The sequence below is a fragment of the Psammomys obesus genome, unplaced genomic scaffold, assembly GCF_907164565.1.
Source record: "Psammomys obesus unplaced genomic scaffold, mPsaObe1.curated_primary_1811, whole genome shotgun sequence".
Taxonomy (NCBI): domain Eukaryota; kingdom Metazoa; phylum Chordata; class Mammalia; order Rodentia; family Muridae; genus Psammomys; species Psammomys obesus.
Window position 1 is genome coordinate 60,562,523 of NW_026591086.1, and position 23,440 is coordinate 60,585,962.

At 37.7% G+C, this 23,440-nt stretch overlaps 1 protein-coding gene across 2 annotated transcripts in view; it reads left to right on the forward strand.

Annotated features, from left to right (window-relative positions):
- Itgbl1 (integrin subunit beta like 1) overlaps positions 1 to 23,440 on the forward strand; it is a 307,337-nt gene that overhangs the window by 274,777 nt on the left and 9,120 nt on the right. For both annotated transcript variants that reach the window (XM_055609725.1, XM_055609726.1), the window contains one exon: positions 13,310 to 13,426. In XM_055609725.1, coding sequence (XP_055465700.1) covers positions 13,310 to 13,426 — 117 coding nt within the window. The remainder of the gene's footprint in view (positions 1 to 13,309; positions 13,427 to 23,440) is intronic.

The following is a 23,440-nucleotide window of genomic DNA, read 5'->3' on the forward strand; positions in this document are numbered from 1 at the left end:
TATATATATATATATATATATATATATATATATATATATATATATATGCAGTCAAACACATATACTCATAAAATAATTGTATTTTTAAAATTTAAAAATAACATATTAAGCCCATAAGATATATATTTACTTTAGACCTTGTGAATTATTATAATTACACACTTAGATCTAGAAATACAATAATGCCTTCATGCTAGTGAGTCCTTTCCCTCTTCTCCCAAGGTGCATGCTTCCTCCCTTTGAAGATATCATTTCCCTCACAGTAATCACATGTGTGATTTCCTTCAAGTTTTCCTCCTAAGTCTTTGTTCTTAGTTCTGCAGTGTTTAGACTTGCCTGTTTGGGAAGGACACCGTCAAACTTAATGTGTTATTTTCCAAGCAGCTTCTTGCTTTGAAGATTCTTATGTTACTGTATGTTGGAAACATAGCTCAGAAGTTAAGATGCTTACCTACTGTACCTGAGAAGGACACGAGTTCTACTACCAGCACTCACATCAGGCAGTCCACAGCTATCTGTAACTCCAGCCCCTGGATCTTCTGCTACCCCTGGAATTCAGGGACACCTGCTCTCATGTGTGTCCATGTGCATATACACACAAAGACACACACATGCACACTCAAGCACAATTTAAAAACAAATAAAATTAAAAGATTCACATATTGCATCTGTCAGCGTTTCATTTTAACTTTTTTTTGTGTTCCATTTAAGGTGTGTAAACAGTCTGTAGTTATGGAACATTTGAGGCATTTCACCTTTGATATCATTAGGGATGAGTGTTGCTGGGAGTGTTATGAAATAGCTCCTGGTGCAAAGATGTACGTTTTTCTCAAGTCGGTAAAACTAAGGTTAATATAACCATTGCTGGTTCTAGAATCTTCATATCAGCACTATTTAATAATGTCAAATAAACCTAAAATTCTACCTACCTATTTGTACTCTGTGAAAGACTTCTGCTTCAGAGACATCTCCAGTGTTTACTGTGATTTTTAAAATTCTTGTTCACCTGATAGGTCTGTGGTAAAACATCATTGAGTCCTAGTTTAAGTAAGAGGAGGCTTTGTTCATGTTTTGTGGCCCGTGTCAACTGCCCACTTGCAGAAGTGCCCTTTCATCTCATTTGTTCGTATCTTTAATGATTGTATTTGTTTGTTATTGTCTTAGAGTTTCTGTGTATAGGGGATATGAGATAGTTGTCTGATTTGTTTTGCTAATTTGATCTCTCATTCTGTGGTTCTCTTTTTTACAATCAATAATTTTAGCGAATCTAAAGCTCCTAATCAAATTGTTAATATTTTTATACCTGTTTACCTGAACATCATGTGTGTGAAATATTGTCTTTCCTTTATGCTTCATGGCTTCATGGTGCCGTCTCATCCTGACAGAATGGTCACTGTTTTAGCATTGCTTCTCTATTCGTTATGCTGCTTCTGTTGGTCTCTTCTTTCTTTCAAATACAACCGCCCTTAATCAAGCCATAGCATATTAGAAAAGGTTTTCTGCTTTCTTGTTCAACAGTGTTTTGATTGTTGTTACTTTCATTCTAAAAATATATTGGCTTATAATATGTATAGAAGTCCTGATGAGATTTTTGTTTCTGATGAAATCACAAGAATGCATCAGCTGGGGCTAATTTAAATTGTCAATAGTACTGAAGGTTGAATTATTTCTTTATTTATCATTCCATTTAAGGATTTTGTTTTTTAATCCTGATAAGTATATGCAACTTTTTATGAATACTTGATATATAGTAATATATATGATATATTCTGTTCATATTCAAAATTATTCTTAATAGTGTTTTGCATGATTTATATTTATGCCTTTACTATTTCCTGATGCAACACTATTTGTTTTGTTTTTGTGTGTGTTCCTTATGTATTTTCTTTCATATAATATTTCACTGGCAAAGTTTTCCTGTGTGAATTTTAGCAGAACTGAGGAAATGTTTATATTTTTAACAATTTTAGAGTTTTCCAAGTTTTGTTGATAGCATTAAGAAATTATTATCATTAAAGCAATGTGTTTTGTTTATTTTTTTCTCTTTCATGTCTTAATTTTCTACTTTAACAGTTTATTTATTACAGTAGGGGGATGTTTAGAGTATACCTCATTGGATCATTTCAAATGATTCATCTTAGTCTGAGAGAAGACTACTTATCCTTTAAAAAAATACACACATGTAGCTGTGCTCCGTGGTGCATGTCTGTAATTCAAACCCTCAGGGAGGTAGAGACCGGTGGATCTCTGTGAGTTTGACAACAGCCTGGTCTGCAGAGCAAGTACAAGACAGTCACAGCTACACAGAGAAGCCCTATCTTGAAAAAACAATGAAAACAGGGAACAGAATGGGAGCCTACTACAGAGGGCCTCTGAAAAACTCTACCCAGCAGTATATCAAAGCAGATGCTGAGACTGATAGCCAAACTTTGGGCAGAGTGCAGGGAATCTTATGAAAGAAGTGGGAAATAGTAAGATCTGGAGAGGACAGGAACTCCACAAGAAGAGCAACAGAACCAAAAAAATCTGGGCACAGGGGTCTTTTCTGAGACTGATACTCCAACCAATGACCATGCATGGAGATTACCTAGGACCCCTGCACAGATGTAGCCCATAGCAGTTCAGTATCCAAGTGGGTTCCATAGTAATTGGAACAAGGACTGTCTCTGACATGAACTGATTGGCCTGATCTTTTATCACCTCCCCCTGAGGGGGGAGCAGCCTTACCAGGCCACAGAGGAAGACAGTGTAGCCACTCCTGATGAGACCTAATAGACCAAGATCAGAAGGAAGGAAAGGAAGACCTCCCCTATCAGTGGACTTAGTGAGGGACATGTGTGGAGAAGAGGAAGGGAGGGAGGGATTGGGAGTGGAGAAGGGAGGGAGCTACAGGGAGAATACAAAGTGAATAAAGTGTAATTAATAAAAAAGAAACAAAAATAAAAAATAATAAACAAATAAATAAATTAAAATAATAATATTGTGGTTTAGTTTACATATATCTTGCCAGGCCACAGAGGAAGACAATGCAACCAGTCCTGATGAGATCTGATAGGCTAGGGTCAAATAGAATGGGAGGAAGACCTCCCCTATCAGTGGACTAGGGATGGGGCATAGGGAAAGAAGAGGGAGGGAGGGTGGGATTGGGAGTTGATGAGGGAGAGGGCCACAGCCAGGAAACAAATTGAATAATATTTACATGAGAATATTTTTTATTTAAACAAACAAATCATATTTCCATTGGCACCATATTAATTAGCTTATTCATGAAAAACACTTCATTCAAATTTTGTAACAAAATATGCCCTTTATAAAACAATAAATCTCTTAGGGCCTTCAAAATGACTATATACAGTAATACAGTTTAAATGCATTCATTTTCTGTTGCTAATATTTATGTACATAAGACAATTTCCTTTATGTTAGATTTGGTTGTTATTTGAATGTAAAGAATTACTCAGCATGTGTTTTTACCATATGTCTTAGTATTTTAATGCAACTGTAATTTTATTTTTGTATAAAAACATACCATTTGATAATAATATTATCTCCTTTTCTGTTTGATTTTATCATAGTTTTATTTTTTGTACTTTTAAGAACAATGGCTATAACAAGCATAATTCTGTCTTATCTATGATTAGATTACTCCTATTAACCATGATATAGGATATTGTGTTTGAATAAATCATTTTATAGAACTAAGTCGGTTATTGTTTTATCAAAGACACAAGAGTCTTCAAAGGGGCTGGGTCTAGCTCAATGACGTATCTGAGCTTCTTCATGTAAGATGGTTTTAAAATATAGAAGAAAGCATGATATTTGGAAAAATACAGAATAAAGAAGTTTACAAGAATGTACTTGGAGAGAATCCAAGATTCTGTATAAGGATGAAAATCTGGCAGGATTTACTGAGCAAAACAGTAAACCCAACAACAACCTGTAGTAATATGAAAAGAAAAAAATGAAGAGCTGATTCTCCATGACTTCTGAGCTACAGTACAAGATGATTCAGAAAACAGACCAGTTCAGTCACTGAAGGGATTGCTAATTAACGTTGTGTCAAGAGAATTGAACTGGGTCAACATGAGAATGAATTTGCAAGAACTGTGATCTCTTTTGAATTTCTTCCTCTGCCTTGCACTGCTGAGCTGCTCATTTGCAGCTTAATATAGTTTCTCTCTCTCACTCATCTGTTTTGTATAGCTCCTATGCACAACCATCAGGCCTACACTCATACTAGAAAGAGGTTTGTTCATCTTTTCCTGACATTCATGTTCAGTGCTTCCTACACACTACTTATTTACAGAGAAAAGCATGATGCTATGTTTTCAAAGACAATGATTTTTTAAAAGCAGTGCATTTGCTTAGGGGAAAGTATGCGAGGATTTATGTAGACAAGGCTACGAATGGGCAGAAACCACCATGCAAGTGCTGATTCTTTCATAAGCTTAGGGTACAATGTACTGTCACATCTAAAAGGATCAGAAATGTTCATAACAATGTAAAATTCTCTGCTTCCTTTATCAATGAATGTTTTAAGATTTTTCAAAGAGTTTTATATGCAGCTGAGCTTAAAGAGAAAGAAAGCCCTAGGAAAATTCAACTCTTTCTGTATTTCATAAAGGAATCATTGAAAACAATTGGCTTTCCATATACTAATATTAACCAAATTGGTTTCATATTAATGGTCATTTTTAGAGCCATAAAAAAATCCAAATATTTTTTGCTTCTCTTGCTCTCCTTGTGGAGCTCCTGTCCACATCCAGGTCTTTCTATCTCCCCCTTCTTTCATAAGATTCCCTGCATTCTGCCCAAAGTTTGGCTATGAGTCTCAGCATCCACTGGACTGAAGGAGAGGTATGGGAAGAGAAGAGGAAAGGAAGGTGAGATTAGGAGGGGTTGAGGGAGGGGACTACAGCTGGGCTACAAAGTGAATAAACTGTAATTAATAAATTTTTATAATACTTGGTAATATGCACCTTTTCCAACTATCTTATTTTTTTTGAATGTTTATTTTTTTTTTAATTTTCTTTTTCTTTTTAGTTACATTTTGTTAACTCTGTGTCCCAGCTGTATCCCGCTCCCTCATTCCCTCCCCAACTCCCTCCCTGGTCTCTTCCCTGTTCCTTTCCACATCCACTGATAGGGGAAGACCTCCTCCCCTTTCATTTGACCCTGTTGTATCAGGTATCTTCAGGGCTGGCTGCAAAGTCCTCCTCTGTGGCCTAACAGGACTGCTCCTCCCCTGGGTGGGGTTGGGGGGGAGGTCAAAGAGCCTGCCCTTGAGATCCTGTTAGAAATAGTCCTTGTTCCCCTTACTTTGGAAAACTACTTGGTTACTGAGCTACCACGGTCCACATCCGAGCAGAAGTTCTGGGTTATATCCATAGATGATCCTTGGTTGAGTGTCAGTCTCAGAAAAGACCGTGCCCGGATATATTTGGTCCTTGTAGAGCTCCTATCCTTTCCATATCGTACTAACTCCCCTTCTTTCATATGATTCCCTGCACTCTGCCGAGGGTTTGGTTATGAGTCTTAGTGTCTGCTTTGAAACACTGCTAGTTAGAGTCTCTCAGATGCCTTTTGTGGTAGACTCCTGTCATATATTCAATGCACATCCCATTTGTCTTTCTAAATGAGGATTGATCATCTTCGCCCTTGTTCACTTTCTTGATTATCTTCTTCAGGTGTATAGATTTCATTGTTTATCATATCTTGTAGGTCTATATAAGCGAGTATATACCATGTTTGTCTTTCTCCTTCTGGGATATTTCACTCAGAATGATCTTTTCTAGATCCCACTATTTGCCTGCAAATTTCATGATTTCCTCCTTTTTGATTGCTGAGTAGTATTCCATTGTGTAAAAATACCACAATTTCTGTATCCGTTCTTCCATTGATGGACATCTGGGTTGCTTCCAAGTTCTGGCTATTACAAATAAAGCTGCTACATGGTTGAACAAATGTCCTTGTTGTGTACTTGAGCAAATTTTGGGTATATACCTAGGGGTGGTATAGCGGGGTCTTGAGGTAGCACTACTCCTAATTGTCTGAGAAAGTGCCAGATTGACTTCCAAAGTGGTTGTACCAGTTTACATTCCCACCAGCAGTGGAGGAGGGTTCCCTTTTTTCCACAACCTCTCCAGCATGTGTTGTCTCTTGAGGTTTTGATCTTGGCCATTCTGATGGGTGTAAGGTGAAATCTCAGGGTCATTTTGATTTGCATTTCCCTGAAGGCTAATGAGGTTGAGCATTTCTTTAAGTGTTTCTCTGCCATTCGATATTCCTCTTTCGAGAATTCTCTGTTTAGCTCTGTTCCCCATTTTTTAACTGGATTACTTGGTTTGTTGCTTTTCTGCTTCTTTAGTTCTTTATATATACTGGATATTAGTCCTCTGTCAGATAAAGGGTTGGTGAAAATTCTTTCCCAATCTGTAGGCAGGCGTTTTGTTTTGATGACAGTGTCCTTTGCTTTACAGAAGCTTTTCAGTTTCATGAGGTCCCATTTATTGATTGTTGCTCTTAGAGCCTGTGCTTTTGGTGTTCTGTTTAGGAAGTTGTCTCCTGTGCCAATGAGTTCTAGGCTGTTCCCCACTTTTTTTTCCAAGTGATTTAGAGTATCTGGTTTTATGTTGAGGTCCTTGATCCACTTGGACTTTAGTTTTGTGCAAGGTGATAAATATGGATCTATTTTAATTTTTCTGCATGTAGACATCCAGTTGGTCCAGCACCGTTTGTTGAAGATGCTGTCTTTTTTCCATTGAATGGATTTGGCTTCTTTGTCAAATATTGAGTATTCATAGGTGTGTGGGTTTATTTCTGGGTCTTCTATGCAGTTCCATTGATCCTCCTTTCTGTTTCTATGCCAATGTCATGCAGTTTTTATTACTGTTGCCCTGTAGTACAGCTTGAGATCGGGGATGGAGATACCTCCAGATGATCTGTTGTACAGGATTGTTTTGGAGATTCTGGGTTTTTTGTTTCTCCATATGAAGCTGAGAATCTTTTTTTCAAGGTCTGTAAAGAATTGAGTTGGTGTTTTGATGGGAATTGCATTGAATCTGTAGATTGCTTTTGGCAGGATGGCCATTTTCACAATGTTAATCCTACCAATCCATGAGCACCGGAGTTCTTTACATCTTCTGATATCTTCTTCAATTTCTTTCTTCAGAGACTTGAAGTTTTTCTCAAACAGGTCTTTCACTTGCTTGGTTAGAGTCACACCAAGGTACTTTATGTTATCAGTGGCTATTGTGAAGGATGTTGTTTCCCTAATTTCTTTCTCAGCCTTTTTGTCTTTGGTATACAGGAGGGCTTCTGATGTTTTTGAGTTGATTTTGTATCCTGCCACTTTGCTGAAGGTGTTTATCAGCTGAAGGAGTTCTCTGGTTGAATTTTTGGGGTCACTCATGTATACTATCATACCATCTGCAAATAGTGACACTTTGACCTCTTCCTTTCCACTTTGTATCCCCTTGATCTCCTTTAGTTGTCTTATTGCTCTGGCTAGGACTTCAAGTACTATGTTGAAGAGATATGGAGACAATGGGCAGCCTTGTCTTGTCGCTGATTTTAGTGGGATTGATTTAAGTTTCTCTCCATTGAGTTTGATGTTGGCTATAGGCTTGCTGTATATTGCCTTTACTATCTTTAGGTATGTGCCTTGTATCCCTGATCTCTCCAATACTTTAAACATGAATGGGTGTTGGACTTTGTCAAATGCTTTTTCGGCGTCTAAGGAGATGATCATGTGGTTTTTCTCCTTCAGTTTGTTTATATGGTGGATTACATTGATGGATTTCCGTATGTTGACCCACCCTTGCATGCCTGGGATGAAGCCTACTTGGTCATGGTGGATGATATCTTTGATGTGTCCTTGGATTCGGTTTGCAAGTATTTTATTGAGTATTTTTGCGTCAATGTTCATAAGAGAGATAGGTCTGAAGTTCTCTTTTTTTGTTGGGTCTTTGTGTGGTTTAGGTATCAAGGTGACTGTGGCTTCATAGAATGAGTTTGGTAGTGTTCCTTCTGTTTCTATTTTGTGGAATAGTTTGAGGAGAATTGGTGTTAGCACTTCTTTGAAGGTCTGGTAGAATTCTGTGCTGAAGCTATCTGGCCCAGGGCTTTTTTTTGGAGGGGAGACTGTTGATGACTGCTTCAATTTCTTTGGGAGATATCAGGCTATTCAGTCTTTCTACCTGATCTTGCCTTAATTTTGGTAGATGGAATCTGTCAAGAAAATTATCCATTTCATTTAGATATTCAAATTTTGTGGCATATAGGCTTTTATAGTATGACCTAATGATTGTTTGGATTTCCTCAGTGTCTGTAGTTATGTCCCCATTTTCATTTCTGACTTTGCTGATTTGGATAGCTTCTCTCTGCTTTTTAGTTAGTTTGGCTAAGGGTTTGTCTATCTTGTTGATTTTCTCAAAGAACCAGCTTTTTGTTTCATTGATTCTTTGAATAGTTTTATTTGTTTCTAATTGATTGATTTCAGCCCTGAGTTTGATTATTTCCAGCCTTCTGCTCCTCTTGGGTGTATCTGCTTCTTTTTTTTTCTAGGGTTTTCAGTTGGGCCATTAAGTTGTTTGTATGTGATGTTACGAATTTCTTCTTGCAGGCACTTAGTGCTATAAATTTTCCTCTGAGCACTGCTTTTAATGTGTCGCATAAATTTGGGTATGTTGTGCCTTCATTTTCATTGAATTCTATGAAGTCTTTAATTTCTTTCTTTATTTCTTCCTTAACCCAGCTGTCTTTGAGTAGTAAGTTGTTCAGTTTCCATGTGCGTGTCGGCTTTTTGTTGTTTCTGTTGTTGTTGAGGTCCAGCTTTAGTCCATGGTGGTCAGATAGTATACAAGGGATTATTTCAATTCTTTTGTATCTGTTGAGGCTTTCTTTGTGACCCACTATATGGTCTATTTTGGAGAAGTGTCCATGCTCAGTGCTGCTCCGCCACTAGGTTAGAAAGTCCCATTGTAACTGGAGACTGGGTTGCTAGTCCAGATGCTTTCTGGGAAATCCTGGGGTCTCTTCACTGTGCTCTCCAAGCTTGGGAAGCCCCGCGTCTGCTGTGCTTAGCTTGTATGGCGTTTCTGCCTGGTTTTGGTGAGTATATAGCGTATTCTCTGTCACTGTGGGATTCAACTATCTTATTTTTAATCAATATTTAGTGAAATGAGGCAACCTCTTAAGAGAAGCAGAAAATGTAGAAATGGCTCTTTTATTTTGCAAGATAATCCCATTTCAGGAACCTTACACAAAACACAATGTATATAAAAATATAATTTTATAATATAATTTTTATAATATAATATATTTTATAATATAATTTCATATAAATTTATATAAAATATAAATATTTATACATTTATTCATATATTAGAGTACATTTAGACTTTATTTTATTTTGTGGTACTGGTGTTATGACTGCTAGGTAAACAGGAAGCTTCATCCACAGCCTAAGTCAGTGTCTTTAAGTAGTATTTAGTTCTTGCAAAAAAATATGGTCCTGGACAAAATATGGACATCTTTGAAAGAAAATGTTTTATATCTTGATGATATAGGTAAAGCAAAAAATTTAAATTAATATTTAATTTAAATGAGATGTACTTTAAGTTTGTTAGTTATTGTCTATACATAGGGCTATGAACTGTGCATTTTTTTCAATAGCTGAATTAGAGTATTTCTGGGTTTTATGTGTCAATTGTGAAATGCATAAAATCTATTTTTATCTAAATCCATATATATCTATACATAGCTTCCTTCCTTATTATTCTTTACTAATGTTTAATAAGCATTAAAACACTGCATAGTCAGCATTACTGACTTTTATACAAAGTATTATTGAACTGACTTTTTGTAAGTGTGAACTCTACATTAGCTACATTTAATTAGGGCAAGTAGTTCAAATAAGTGTAGAATACACGTTAGGCAAGTTTTGGAAGGATGGTACTGAATATATTGACTGAATGAATTTCTTTTTTTGCATATTTATGCATAAGTAATGAATATTTTTCTTTATATATATATTTTTAATTCTTTATTAATTACACTTTATTCACTTTGTATCCCCCCTGTGGTTCTCTCCCTCTTCCCATCCCAATCCCTCCCTTCCTCCACCCTCTGCATGCATGCCCCTCCCCAAGTCCACTGATAGGGGAGGTCTTCTTTTCCTTCCTTCTGATCCTAGTCAATTAGGTCTCATCAGGAGTGGCTGCAGTGTCTTCTTCTGTGTCCTGGTAAGGCTGGTTCCCCCTCAGGGGGAGGTAATTAAAGAGCAGGCCAATCAGTTCATGTCAGAGACAGTGCCTGTTCCTAATACAATGGAACCCACTTGGATACTGAACTGCCAAGGGCTACATCTGTGCAGGGGTCTTAGGTTATCTCCATGCATAGTCCTTGCTGAAAAGCTTCTGTAAAGCAAAGGACACTGTCCTCAGAACAAAACGACAGCCTACAGATTGGGATAGGAGCTTCACCAACCCTATATCTGACAGAGGACTAACATCCAGTATATATAAAGAACTAAAGAAGTTAAACAGCAAAAAATCAAGTAATCCAATTAAAAAAAAAGAGTACAGAGCTAAACAGAGAATTCTCTATAGAGGAATATCGAATGGCAGAGAAACACTTAAAGGAATGCTCAACCTCATTAGCCATCAGGGAAATGCAAATTAAAACGACCCTAAGATTTCACCTTACAGCCATCAGAATGGCTAAGATAAAAACCTCAAGAGACAACACATGCTGGAGAGGTTGTGGAGAAAGGGGAACCCTCCTCCACTGCTGGTGGGAATGTAAACTTGTACAACCACTCTGGAAAGCAATCTGGTGCTTTCTCAGATGACTAGGAATAGTGCTTTCTCAAGATCCAGCTATACCTCTCCTAGGCATATATACCCAAAAAAGTCTCAAGTACACAATAAGGTCATATGCTCAACCATTTGTAGCAGCCTTATTTGTAATAGCCAGAAGCTGGAAGCAGCCCAGATGCCCTTCAGTTGAGGAATGGTTGCACAAATTGTGGTCTATCTACACAATGAATTTCTTACCACACAGGTTTTCTTTTAAATATTTTTTGAATTTTCTTATAAACCACCTATTTGTTTTCATTTACTTTAGCATTCTCGATTATATTCTTTTTGTTTACAATGTAAACATTTTGTTTACAATGTTTACAATTGAGTACAATCTAGTACTCATTAGTACTAGACATATATGCTATCCTTCTTCTGTTCTTATTTATAATTTTAATTTTAGGGTAGTTTGTGAAACCACACTCATATTGTCAAAACTTTAAAACAATTTGTAATACAATATCATTTCTTAAATAAAAGATACAGATTAATCCAACTCTTCTTTCAGTTAAGACAATAAATGTCCATATCACTGTCTTTCTACTTCAGTGGCAGAGTTGTTTTGCCAACTGCCAGAACAAGCAAAGGCACACTGGTAGATCGCACTGGGACAATCTCACTGTTCTGATAAGATTTAGGCCCTGATTATCGAGTACAAAGTTGTAGTTAGTGCTTTAGTAGTGAAAAGACACCAGATGAGAGACAAGGAGCGATTCTGCCGTGTAACCTGAGTAGGCAGAGAATACATATTTTCACTGGCTTCTCACCATTTATGGAATGCTGCAGAGAAGGTGGTCGAAAGTCCCAGAGTAGGAGGAAGTAAAGTACTTCAGCAACGTCTGTCTTCAGTGTGCAGCCACCATTGACTATGTGCTTCCCTAATGGTGGAAAATGTTGCATGAAGAATTCGTGGTCATAAGTCTCTTGTATCATCAGCCTCTGCAGTAGGCTGGAGTAGCAGGGACAGCCAGGACACAAGCTGCTGGCTCTGTGTGCTGTCCTGAGCTCTCGGTTTTAGCTTGGAGCCTGTACCTTTGCTTGATAAGCAGAACTCTAGCAAGAGGGTTTAATGTCTCTTCATCTGGCCACTAAAGTCCAAGAAGAAGGGCTGTCATTCAGAAAGAGACCCTTCTTTGTGGCTGAAGTTAGATCCATCCTCAAATAGGAAGAGGAGTTATCCAAAAGAAAACATGATTGAAAGTGTTTCATCATGTAGAATATTCTATGCGAACACTGGCCCCACCACTCCTGCCAGGAACACTGAATCATTGCATTAGATCATCTGCATTTTCAGCTCTGAGACTGTATAATTCTAAATACTATTTTTTTTCCTCCATCATCACCAATGCCAAATTTCAACAGCATTGCTGGGTCAGCCCGAAACGGCACAGGATCATGTCAGTGGGTATGTAATTATGATATCTGAGCAAATGACTGGGAGGAACAGATGTCTTGAAGCACTGTCATCCAGATGAATTTCTGGCAAACCAGTCCAATTTCTCAGACAAAAGGAAGTTTCTTCCTGTGTAGTCGCATGATGCTATATTAAATAAGATACAATATAACTTAATAGTTAGGTGAACAATCTTCAAGGTCAGTAAGAATGGGTCTGAATTTTGATTCTAATCTTTAATAGCTGTTTCACCTTGAACAACTACTTAGCCTCAATGATATATCAACTTCTTGTCCTGTTAAATGGGTATAATGTGTTGGTCAATATGTGGTATTGTAAAAACAAAGAGACAAAGCAAGTGATCATTGTTTGGCATCTAGGTACAACTGAAGAAATAATGGTGGCAATTTTTATCTCACTAGCTGAGGAGTTTCTCTAAGCATGAATCAAACTCATTCTTCAATATATTTGTACTGTGATATTTTAAACTAAATATAATAAAATTTGAAGGTCATAGGTTTTGATATTTGTTCCATATTGAAATGAATTTTATGAACTAGAGAATTGGACATAATAATCACTAAGTTATCAAACAGAAATAGACCTATGATTATTTTTCTCATGTGGTGTTCCACTCCCAAGTAAATTTTTTTAAATAACCAAATTATGTTAAATTAAATGAAAATATATACTGATCATATGTGAATATTATATATATATATATATAATCATATATGATGCTTTGATGCTGTCATTTTAATGGTATACCCAGATTAAATTAGGTGTTAAATAGTTTCAACATGGACTTCTCCCTCAGGGTTAATTAAAACAAAACAAAAGCGGCATACCATATGTGGCCAGCTTCTCAGACAGCCACTGTCCTGTCCACTCCCAGGATTCTTGACATTTGTGTTTGACCTTCAACGTCTTGTAGGGAAGGTGAAAAAGGCATTTGCTGAACAGTGTAGAAGACTGGGTTTTGCATGTGCCTGTTTCCCTGAAGGCCCTTCTCGGGCTGACTCTCCTCACACTGTTCTCTCCGGATCCCTTGTAGGCAAATGTGAGTGCGGCAGATGTACCTGTTTCCCCCCCGGGGACACCAGAGTGTACGGCAAGACCTGCGAGTGTGATGACCGGCATTGTGAGGACCTGGACGGTGTGGTCTGTGGAGGTAGCAACTGTTCTGTCAGCTTTACATCATCTGGATGCTGCTTGCTTTGCCTGCCCTTCTTTATTGCTTATCTCTTTAAAATCACTTTGGGCAGAGTGCAGGGAATCTTATGAAAGAAAGGGAAGATAGAAAGAACTGGAGGGGAGAGGAACTCTACAAAGAGAGCAACAGAACCAAGAAATCTGGGCCCAGGGGTCTTTTCAGAGACTGATACTCCAACCAACGACCATGCATGGAGATAACCTAGAACTGCTGCACAGATGTAGCCCAGGACAACTCAGTCTCCAAGTGGGTTCCCTAGTAATAGGAACAGGGATTGTCTCTGACATGAACTCAGTGGCTGAATCTTTGATCACTTCCCCCAATGGGGAAGCAGGCTTACCAAGCCACAGAGGAAGACAGTGCAGCCAGTCCTGATGAGATCTGATAAGCTAGGGTCAGATGAAGGGGGAGGAGGATCTCCCCTATCAGTGGACTTGGAGAGGGGCATGGGAGGAGATGAGGGAGGGAAGACGGGATTGGGAAGGAATTATGGACAGGGGTACAGCAAGGTTACAAAGTGAATAAACTATAATTAATATAACATTAAAATTAAAAAAATACTGTTCAAATAAAGTTAATAAATACACCATTAGACCTAAAAAGCAATGTAGCTTTATTACCACTTTTATAAGCAGGAACTCTTGACTTGGGGATATATGTGAAAAGACTGTCTAATCTAAATCAATTTCTAAGTTCTATGCTAGTTGGTAGCAAGTGAAAGTTTTCCATGCAGGCCAACATTTGTTCATTATTTCTGTAATTTTACTCAGAAACACTGGTGGAGGGGTGCAATGCCACCCAGAAACTTTGGAAAGAAACTGTAAGATCACAGTCCAAACTGAAACTCAGCTTCTTGCCTTGCTCTTGGGATCTAAGAGCCCCCTGAAAATCAATTACCAAAACAAAGAATAAGGCAGAGTAAGAGTAGTCTGAAGAGCAAAATGAGAAGATGAAAGTCCAAGAGATGTAATGCTGAGATGAGCATCATCCAGGAGTGGGAATGTGGCTCTGTCAGTCTTCAAATGCTTTATCTTATCAAGAGTGATAATATCATCTGGCCGCCCTCTGACTTCTAACCTTTGACTCTCATTTGGCAGCTCTCTTCCCATTCCATCGTCATTATCCATCTTTCTAAATTCATAGCTACCTTCCTGTGTACCTTGATTATCTCTACTGTTTGTAACCTACACTGAGACATTATATATATATATATATATATATATATATATATATATATATATATATTTATACATTATGTAGTTGTATACATCTATACAGTTCCTTCATGGTGGAGTCTTTTCCCAGTTGTTTGGTCATGTTATAAAGAAGAATAAAGACTCAACATCACGTGTAATGTACTAGTCATCCTTGGTGTTCCATCTGGTAACATACCTCAACAGTAAGATTCAACATGTATTCAATCTTTTGTGTTTGTGGTAGCTAGGTTCCAGAAGATAAACAAATACATCGTTTGAATATACTGATCCATTAATATTGAATTCAAGACATGGTATATCTGATTAAATTTCATCTAAAATGTGTATTTACACTCGGAAAAATAAACAAAAGTACTTTTCAACACAGTACCACTCTTTGAATTATCAAAATTGGTAATAAAATAAGAAAAAAATGAACAGAATGTGCGCTGAAGGGACCGTGGAAGAGAGACTGTTTATGAAATAAAAGCTAGAAAGGAAAGAAAACATAACATTCTTTGACCCTAGCTGGGACTATGAAACTGAACCACGGGGTTTTATACCATTCCACATATATGCTCTTATCCTTCTTTAAGTAGTGAGATTGCAGCTGCACATAAATTTAGAAATGTGTGAGCCTGAAAATACAAAACTAGGATTAATGCAGATTAGCTCTAGTTCATCTTTTTTTTGTAGCAAAGTTATTTTTATTTTTATTATTTTTATTTTTTTTAACATTTTATTTTTTATTTTTTTCTTATCAGTTACATTTTATTAACTCTGTATCCCAGCCGTGTCCCGATCCCTCATTCCCTCCCAGTCCCTCCCTCCCTCCCTCATCTCCACCGTGCCCCTTGCCAAGTCCACTAATATGGGGGACCTCCTCCCCATTCATCTGATCCTGTTTTATCAGGTATCTTCAGGACTGGCTGCAAAGCTCTCCTCTGTGGCCTAACAGGACTGCTCCTCCCTTGGGGGGTGGGGAGGCCAAAGAACCAGTCATTGAGTTCCTGTTAGAAATAGTCCTTGTTCCCCTCACTATGGGAAACCAATTGGTTACTGAGCTACCACAGGCTACATCTGAGCAGAGGTTCTAGGTTACAATCATACATAGTCCTTGGTTGCATGTCAGTCTCAGAAAAGACCCTGTGCCCAGATATATTTGGTCCTTGTGGAGCTCCTATCCTTTCCTCATCAGACTAACTCCCCTTCTTTCTTATGATTCCCTGTACTCTGCCAAAGGTTTGGTCATGAGTCTTTGCTTTGAAAACACTGCTAGTTAGAGTCTTTCAAATGCGCTCAGTAGACTCCTGTCATATGTTCAATGCACATCCCATCTGTCTTTCTAAACGAGGATTGATAATCTTACCCCATGTCCGCAACCCAGATGTCCCTCAACGGAGGAATGGGTACAGAAATTGTGGTATTTTTACACAATGGAATACTACTCAGCAATCAAAAAGAAGGAAATCATGAAATTTGCAGGCAAATGGTGGGATCTAGAAAAGATCATCCTGAGCGAGGTGTCCCAGAGGGAGAAAGACAAACACGGTATATACTCACTTATATAGACCTATAAGATATGATAAACATAATGAAATCTATACGCTCTAGATCATCTTAAATGCCACCGGAAAGGTAAACGGTGCTTCCTACCTTAGCTTTGCACTGACTTTCACATTGTGGTTTCATTAAGGTGGTGAATTAAAATAATGTGTTTTTAATTTCTGTATTTTCTGATTATTGCTTTATGAAAAATATTACATGGGCCTTGACTGTTTCAATATCATGGTTTTCTTCTATTTTTGGTTGGTCTTAAAACACAGGAGATCCTCCATTGTGGAAGGTGTTTAAACTTGAAACAAAAGTACAGCAAGTAGTTCGTAAGGAAGCAAAAATTCTCATGACTTTTTTAACAACAAGGATGTCTTTGTAGAGTTCCTGAAACCCATTTTGAGGAGTCACAGAATGAGACTTGGGCTCTTGCGGGGGTCAAGCTTGTCTTCTGAGATAGAAACACTAATATCCGTGTACTGTAGAGTTTAACTTTATGTATCTGGTCTATGATCTGAAGAGAAGACGATCATATAGCTATAACCCTCGAAGCAGAATGCCGCGTGTCTGACGCTGTATTGGTTTCTTCCCCACATCTTTAAAAGGAGACTGGTTTGGAATACCAATCTGAATATTTACTTGAACCTTAGAAGAGAGAATCTAACTCTAGAGAATAAACAACATTTATAAACATTCATGATTTAATGATAGAGCCAGGGTCAACCTGGGTGAATCCTACTCTCCTTTGCAATGTTAGAGTGATGCAAGAGCTTACACTTTGCATTTACCAGCTGTCACATTGTTGAAAAGAATGGGTCTTCATCGAGGGCACCTGGGATGGAGAAGTTGGGATATATCATGACTCTGTCTTTTTATACACACACACACACACATATAATGATTGTATATATATTTATATATCATATATTTTTTTTTTCTGAGCCTCATCTTCTCACATTCTTCTGAATAAAGCAGCCAGATCTGCTTCTAGATGACTTCCTTCAGGAAGTCATTTCCTCTGTATGCAATGCCTCCATGAGGCACGTGCCTCAGCAAGGTGCTGTGAGTGTGGATATAATCAAACTCTCTTCTTCTCTTCTCCCTCCATCACCTTCCCTGCCTCAAGTTATTTTTCAAACTTAGCAAAAAAGGACATCCATCGAATATAAAGAGATAAACATCCGTCCACACATAAAGAGAAAATGAAAATTTTTCCTAGTTTTGAAGCATAAAATTCTTCAAGTTGGAGTAGGCTTGGACTGGATTTACATCTTTGGTTGAGTGATGTTTTATATGAAAGTATCTAGGTCTGTGAAGGCTAAACAAAGTCACATAGAATAAAAGGTATTTGTTATGTTGATGGAAGATATTTCAAACCCTTCTGACTTCTAAAAATATTTGTTTTACGTGTATGTGAAGATGCCTGAGGCTATGCATGAGCATCCAGTGCATGTCAGGACTCACAGCTACCAGGAGAAAGCATCAGATTCCTTGGAGCCAGAGTTTTAGGTAGCTATGCGCTGCTTAGCACCGCTGCTGTGAAACCAACCTTCGTCCTCGGCGGCGTGAGGGCTCCCAACTGCTGACTAGCCCTCCGGGCACACCTCCTCGCACCCTTAGGGTGTTCTTAGTCGACCCTGAACCAGGGTTGGACGAGCTTTGGTTGGGGCACTTTACTCAATTATTATTTACAATAAAAAAGGTTTTACCTCTATTTTTATACATTGTTATAGATTTTGTCCTTTTAACTCATTTTTAGTCGAATGAAAAGTAACAAAAGTGTTTTATAGCGTTTTCATGCTTAGGAAAGGCTGAGCCCTCCCTTCTTCTCCATTCTCTCACCCTCAGTGTTCCTACTTCTACCTTTTTCCCTACCTAGCCTCTGTTATTTTATTCTTCCCAATTCATCTTCCAAATATTATTTTTCCTGTCTAGCGGACCCCTGTTTAGCTGTTTCTGAGCTTATAGCCACACTTACTTTCACAAAAATATATTTATGTAAATGTTAGAAACATAATGTAAGAACATAAAGGAGAAAAACATAGCATGTATCCTCTGATTCTAGATAGTCACGTAATATAATATATTCTAGTTCCATTTGTTTCCTGCAGATTTCATTATTGATTTTTCCAGAAAATAATGAATACTGAAAGTTACTTTTAAATAAGTGTTTTCTTTGAAACACTTAACTAAGGAATAGCAAAAAATAATTAAATTTATTCATCAAAATATCATCCAAACCTGATGTTGGTGGCAGACACCTTTAATCCCAGCATTCCTGAGGCAAAGACTGACAGATCTCTGAGTCTGAGACCAGCCTGTTCTACAAAGTGAGTTCCAGAACAACCAAGGCTACACAGTGAAACTGTGTCTTGAAAAGCCAAATATATATGTCACCCAAAATAATATCTGACATTTTATTGTATTTTTATAGGCTTCCTTTAAGAGGTAGAACTCTTTTGTAATTTACATTTTTATTAATTAGTTTATTCACTTTGTATCCCAGCTGTAGTCACCTCCCTCAGCCTCTCCCAACCCCACCCTTCCTTCCCTCATCTCCTCCCATGCCCCTCCCCAAGCCCACTGATAGGGGAGGTCTTCCTCCCTTTCCCTCTGACCTAGCCTATCAGGTCTCATCAGTACTAGCTGAATTGTTTTCCTCTGTGGCCTGGTAAGGCTGCTTCCCCTTCAGTGGGGAGGTGATCAAAGAGCCAGCCACTGAGTTCATGTCAGAGACAGTCCCTGTTCCCATAATTAGGGATCCCATGGTAGCCACTGAGCTACAATGAGCTACATCTGTGCAGGGGTTCTAGGTTATCTCCATGTATGGTCATTGGCTGGAGTCTCAGAAAAGACCCCGGGCCCAAATTTTTTTGGTTCTGTTTCTCTCCTTGTGGAGCTACTGTCCTCTCCAGGTCTTTCTATCTCCCCCTTCTTTCCTAAGATTCCCTGCACTCTGCCCAAAGTTTGGCTATGAGTCTCAGCATCTGCTTTGATACCCTGCTGGGTAGAGTCTTTCAGAGACCCTGTATGGTAGGCTCCTGTACTATTCCCTGTTTTCTCCATCTTCTGATATCCATTCTCTTTGCCTTTCTGTATGAGGATTGATCATCTTACCCTGGGTTCTTTGTTTTTAAATCTAAGTTCATTAACACCACTGAACTATTTTGATAATATAGCTAGGGAAACTCCAAATTCTCTAGTACATTAAATTGCATTTATCATTCAGCTCTTACATCAATTAACAATCAAGAAACATACTCATGGGCCAGTCTGATCTTGAAAAATCCCTTAATTGAGACTTCCTTCTCAGGTGATTGTAGGCTGTGTCAAGTTGAGAGTTAAAGTTAACTAGTGCTCCCCTGTTTCAGGAAGCCAGTGATGGGACACCCACCATTACTAAGTAAAAATGAAGTATGTGAGCAGCCTTCTTCTAGGTTGGGCTCAATGAATAAATTGAACATTTGAGTTTGGACCTTGTGGTCAGTTTACCACCAGACTGATTCATGGGCTCTCCTTGAGATTTAGTGAGAATGCTGCATGTTCAGACTGTGGCCAGAAAACTAATACAGCTTCTCACTCAAACACAGAGACTGTTTGAGAATATAAGCAGCAAATATGTAAACTGCAAACATCTGCATGTTTACCTAACCAGAAAGCATGTAAAAACCAAGAGCCAATGTTGTTTATCCATTCCCCTAACAATAAAACTAAAGATGGTTAAACCTACTCTGTCAGGTTAAGATAAATTAGCTATTGTATTCAAAGGTGAATGTAACTAATTTCATAATTTTAAACATATTAGTTTTGATTAAACCAAAATTGCAACCTCAAAACGAGTCATAAAAATGGCAAAAAGAAAATCAGTGTGAGGTAGGACCTTTCTTCATTTAATTAGCTTGTGGGTGAGTCATGTTCCATCACCACACAGGGTATCAAGATTTTCTTTGTGCATTTTTGTTAACAAATAAAATAAATATAACTTATAATTGGCATGGATTTCTTTTGAAATAATTCACTATTTAAAAATGCTTTGTCTGAGTGATAGTTCCTAAGATATATTCATTTTCAGCAAGACATAACTTTCAAATTCTGTACAAAATATATTCCAGTGCTGTCTTACATGTGTTTAATTATTTAAGTGAATTTAAGTTTAATCAGGGTTTCCCTTTTCCATGCCCTACACCAGGATGAGAATGAGGAAAAGGCTGCCTATTGCTGTTTTTAATTCCCCCTTGCTTCTGGAATAGCTGCCCAGGAGTCCAATTTAAGAAGCGAGAAAGAATAATGAGGAGCCACCTCTTAATTACGCAATCAGTTCCTATTTCTTCTGGGATTTATCCTGCTCATGGCTGAATCTGAAGGAAACCAAACAGGCTATGATTATAAATTTAGCAATGTCAGAAAACTGCTGGGTTCATATTCTGAGGAAGAGGAAGGCTTTCTAAGATGGACAGTGCAGAATTTAAGGGAGTGTCACCAATGGCATCTTAAAATCACATACCAGTCAGGACTGTGGTTAGCTAAGGACATTGACCCTAACTCTGTATGGTGGCACTCCACAAATAGGAAGGAAGATGGATGTCAGAGTCCCACCCATGTCCTAAGCCTCTTCTGTCTTCATTTGTGCTCTGTCCTGCTTTCCAAACATGAGTTTTATTTTCATTATCATAGACAGCCTTTAATGTGTCCATTTTTCAGGGAAAAATAAAAGAGGAGGAAGAGATAGAAAAGAATGGATGCAAAATACCTGTTTGTCTCATTCCCTTTAAAGTATAAGTTTCCTGGAAACTTCACTGAGAGAGTTTCTTTTATTTTTCATTTATTAGAGCCAAATCATATGACCATGTACATCAGATACTCTCCAAGTTGGACATAGTATCACTTCTCTGAAACAAACAAACAAACATTGAGGTTTTTCTTAATATTAAGAAAGGGAGAAAGATATCAGATAAATAGAGGGAATTGTTTAATCAGTAAAAGATAAAATGGATTAGTTTACTTGAAACTGAGAGTTTGTGAGAACTTATTCTTCCTGCTTGGGCTCATTCACTTCTAAAACTCAAAATGGTGTGCACTGTTGAAAATATCAGTATATGTTTGCTTAGAATCAGCCTCAACCTGTTCTTTGAGCTCCTAGATGAAGTCATTACTTGTCTGACCTTGTAGTTCAGTGTCTTAAGGGTCTTTAAACACAGGAGATTCAACAAAGAGTCAATGTTTTTTTATTCAAACTTCTGAAACTTCTTTATTTAATAAAATGAACTTATTAATTTTTAGACAGAACACCAATGATTTTTCCCCATATGTGTAACATCTATTTCCACAGTTTATCGCATAGGCGCACATTCTACCATCAAGACAAAACTCAAATCAACAGTTTCTCCTTATTTCCATTTAGACTTGATCATCAATTACCTTCTACATTCTCCCAATTCATATTCCCTAACACACCTAACCACACTGAGTAACTTAAGTGATGTTGCAAATTGTTAATAATGCCACATCATCTAGTTTAATGTCTTCTGTCATTTCTCCATTCTTCTCAGGACAGATTGAAGTTCTTTACCCAAAATATGCAACTTGCTATGTACTTATTGCTGAACTTCACTCCCATTTTATTAACCATTTAGTCATTTTTCTTCAAAGAGTTGGCCTTCACTGCCTGAAACATGTCTAGCTATTTCTTGTGCTAAAGATGTCTGGGCTCTCCCCCTAGAACGTTGATTGTTGGATCCTCCGAGTACCCTGGTTTGCCCTGTTCTCATTGTTGCATGTAGGAACAGCCTCTTCGAACTCCAGTAACCCAAGTGTAATTTTTGCTGTGACTTGTGTTCACCCCTGGGAAACTATAAGTGTCATAAAAATAGTATCAATACATGCTTTATACTACTGTTTACAAACTGTTAATATAATACCCAGTGCATAACAAACATTTCTTGAGTTGATGACTGAATTATACTCACTTATGAAGAATACACTATTAAAATTAATAATTTAAGTAAAATATAAAGTGACAAATCAAAATTTAAATGCCAATGCATTTTGATTATTGTCTGTTATAGTTGCCGATTTTATTTTGTAAAAGGATATGTTAAGTGGTCTAATAAATGGCAAATATGATCCCTTTTTTCTTCATACGTATTTCATATTATATTGTTCTTTGTTAGGAACCACTGACTCTGTAATAGCAGACTGCCTTCCTTGACACTACAGATTTCCATGCAAAGTGAGAAGTAAAATGTATAGAAGTTTCAAAATGTAACTCAAAGTAGTGTAAAATGCTATAAAGTGTATTCATAGGCCTTGGATTTGAACCCAAGTAACACACACACACACACACAAATAAAAAAATAAATTCATAAGGGATTAAATGAGTTCAACTTGCAGATATCAGAAAATTCTTTGTGGACGTATAGTCAGTCATTTGCTGAGATTTGTAGATTTGTCAGGGCCTGGATATAGTGCGTATTGAGAGAGGAAGACATTCCACTTAAGCAAGTGTAAGAAATGCACAGGAAACTTGGGTCAGTGAGGTTAAAGTGAGAAGAGAAGACATAAAATTAAAATAACAGCTTAGAACTCTACTTTTTAGGACTCTAATGCATATGAAGACCTTCTGGTCGAGCAATAGAAAATCCCACAGCACTAGGAGGAAAGCTGTGTTACGTGAGAAGCATAGGATAGGGCGGTGTGAGCAAGAATATGAGAGACCTGGAAGGGAGATGTCTCAAAGGATTATGATGTTATGTTGTAGCTAATACTAACAGGACTTGACAGCTCCCCTGACAGAAGGAGTTGAAGAGATCGTTATTCAAAACATTTTGAATTGAATGACTAGAACAGTTGTGCATTTAAAAGAAATGAACAATACCAAAGGATTACTTTTGGAAAGAAAATCATGTAGTGATATTAGGAAAGTGCTCATTAGGATGGTAACAGAGCATCAAGTAAAGCATGGCAGGAATAAGGCTTTGGGAGATTTATGTACTAAAGGCACATCCCTGAAACATTTATAGTTAACAGAAATCTAATGATTTGGGCTGGAAACAAGGTATGTTGGTGAAGCACTTCCTGTGAAAGCATTATGACCTGAGTCTGACAACCAAAACACATGTCAAAGGCAGGCATAAGTGGCATATACCACTGCATGGAAGGCAGAAACAGAAGGATCACTGTGCTTTCCAGGCCAGCAGACTAGCCAAGTAAGTAATCCCCAGGG